The 1,665-nt window shown below is 36.6% G+C and overlaps 1 protein-coding gene across 1 annotated transcript in view; it reads right to left on the reverse strand.

Moving 5' to 3' along the window:
• atrn (attractin) overlaps positions 1 to 1,665 on the reverse strand; it is a 151,332-nt gene that overhangs the window by 124,375 nt on the left and 25,292 nt on the right. The window contains exon 5 of the mRNA XM_014017075.1: positions 506 to 702. Within this exon, the coding sequence (XP_013872529.1) occupies positions 506 to 702 (197 nt within the window). The remainder of the gene's footprint in view (positions 1 to 505; positions 703 to 1,665) is intronic.

Raw genomic sequence — 1,665 nt, forward strand, 5'->3', positions numbered from 1 at the left:
TGTGAACGTTCACACAAAAAGATCGGATTTTTTCAAAAAATCGGAACTGAGCATTAAGACCTGCAGTGTGAACGTAGCCTTAGATGGAAAACTTTTTTCAAACTGGAATTTTGTAACAGACTGAATGTGATTTCTGTTTAATAACTGATATGAATCTGGATTTGTTTTGAATTTGGCTGTRTAATCTTGACTTATTGTTTCTGCCATAGAGTGCTGTGACACAACTTGTGTTTTAAAACAATGTTACATGAGCGATGTAGACACACCAAACTAGAAATACTCATCCAGTAGTTGTATATGGGTTATACGATATTAATACAAGCTATTCTTTTCTAAATTTATTGTCAGCACGCTGTGAGGAGAGCCTCTGCTCAGTTAGCACAAACAATTATTTCCACGTAGGTGTTTGAAATCTGAAACTCGTGAGGCCAGTTTGATAAAACACATTATTCAAGGAAGCACATGATTTGTGAAAATGAAACCAAAGCAATGCTCCTGAGCTCACCTTGCCATCCAGCTTTACAGATACATGTCTTTTCTTGGCATTGACCTCTTTCTGGGTAGCCGCAGTCATTCTGACAGTATGGGATGTCGCAGGCTTCCCCCTTCCAGTTGACGTCACACTCGCAGTAAACCGAGGYGGTGGAGTTCCCCACACGACACTCACCTCGGCCCGAGCAGTTGTTGGGACATGTATTCACTCTTCAGATGAGGAGAAAAATAATAATAAACAAATGAAGTAAGACATTATCATCTCTCTGTGCAAGCAGCAACCTGACAAARAATAAAGATAAACTAAGCACCATTCTCCTTCAGTCTGTAGAAAGTCTTGTTACAAACTGTTCATCCTAAGAAGTGTGTCTTTCATCACACAATACTGACATATCACCAAGTTACACACACAGGGGGCAGCATAACTGAAATATTGACAAAGACTAAAACATTCTTTATTAGCAACTAAGAATAGTTTAGTTTTTCCTTTGCAAAATCCCTCAAGTATGTCACAACACAAACATACAAGACTGCATTTATCCTTTCTATTACTCTTACTATATAAGCTACATTTATTATCAATGATTTAAAGTAGTGCAAGTAGCTTACTAACAGTAAAATATTCAAAGTGCATTGTTAAATTTTGCAGTCATACATATATAAAAAGCTGTATTACAGCTTTAGGTTAGCATAAAAAAACATTGCATACTGCATGAGAAACACTCTAAAACAACCTATAAGTTTGGGTGAAGAATTCATGAAGCAAAGTCGACAGAGATGCAAGATCTTAGCCATCAAGGCAAGACATTACAGTAAAGCAGTGCTATTCAACTGGTGGCCCGCAGGCCACATCCGGCCAGCGAGTGACCAAAGTTTGGCCCGCCAATTGGTTTATTCATCTCTTAAGCCCAAACCCCCAGTTTTCTACTTTAATTAGTCTATGTTATTTTAGTTAAACATAGACATGTTTGGTATCTACAGAAACATCAGAATATTTGCTACAAGCTGGTAAAAACCATTTCTACGAATATCCAAGACAGTTAAAATTACAAGCAGTTGAAGATAAAACCATGAAAGTGAAAATAAAATTGGTTTAAAATTTTGGCAAGTCAGAGATGTTAAAATAATATTTGTGTTCAATAGGAGGCATACTGTGTTCTTTTTATTTTTTTT

This window comes from Austrofundulus limnaeus, unplaced genomic scaffold, assembly GCF_001266775.1.
Source record: "Austrofundulus limnaeus strain Quisiro unplaced genomic scaffold, Austrofundulus_limnaeus-1.0 Scaffold160, whole genome shotgun sequence".
NCBI classification, from domain to species: Eukaryota; Metazoa; Chordata; class Actinopteri; order Cyprinodontiformes; family Rivulidae; genus Austrofundulus; species Austrofundulus limnaeus.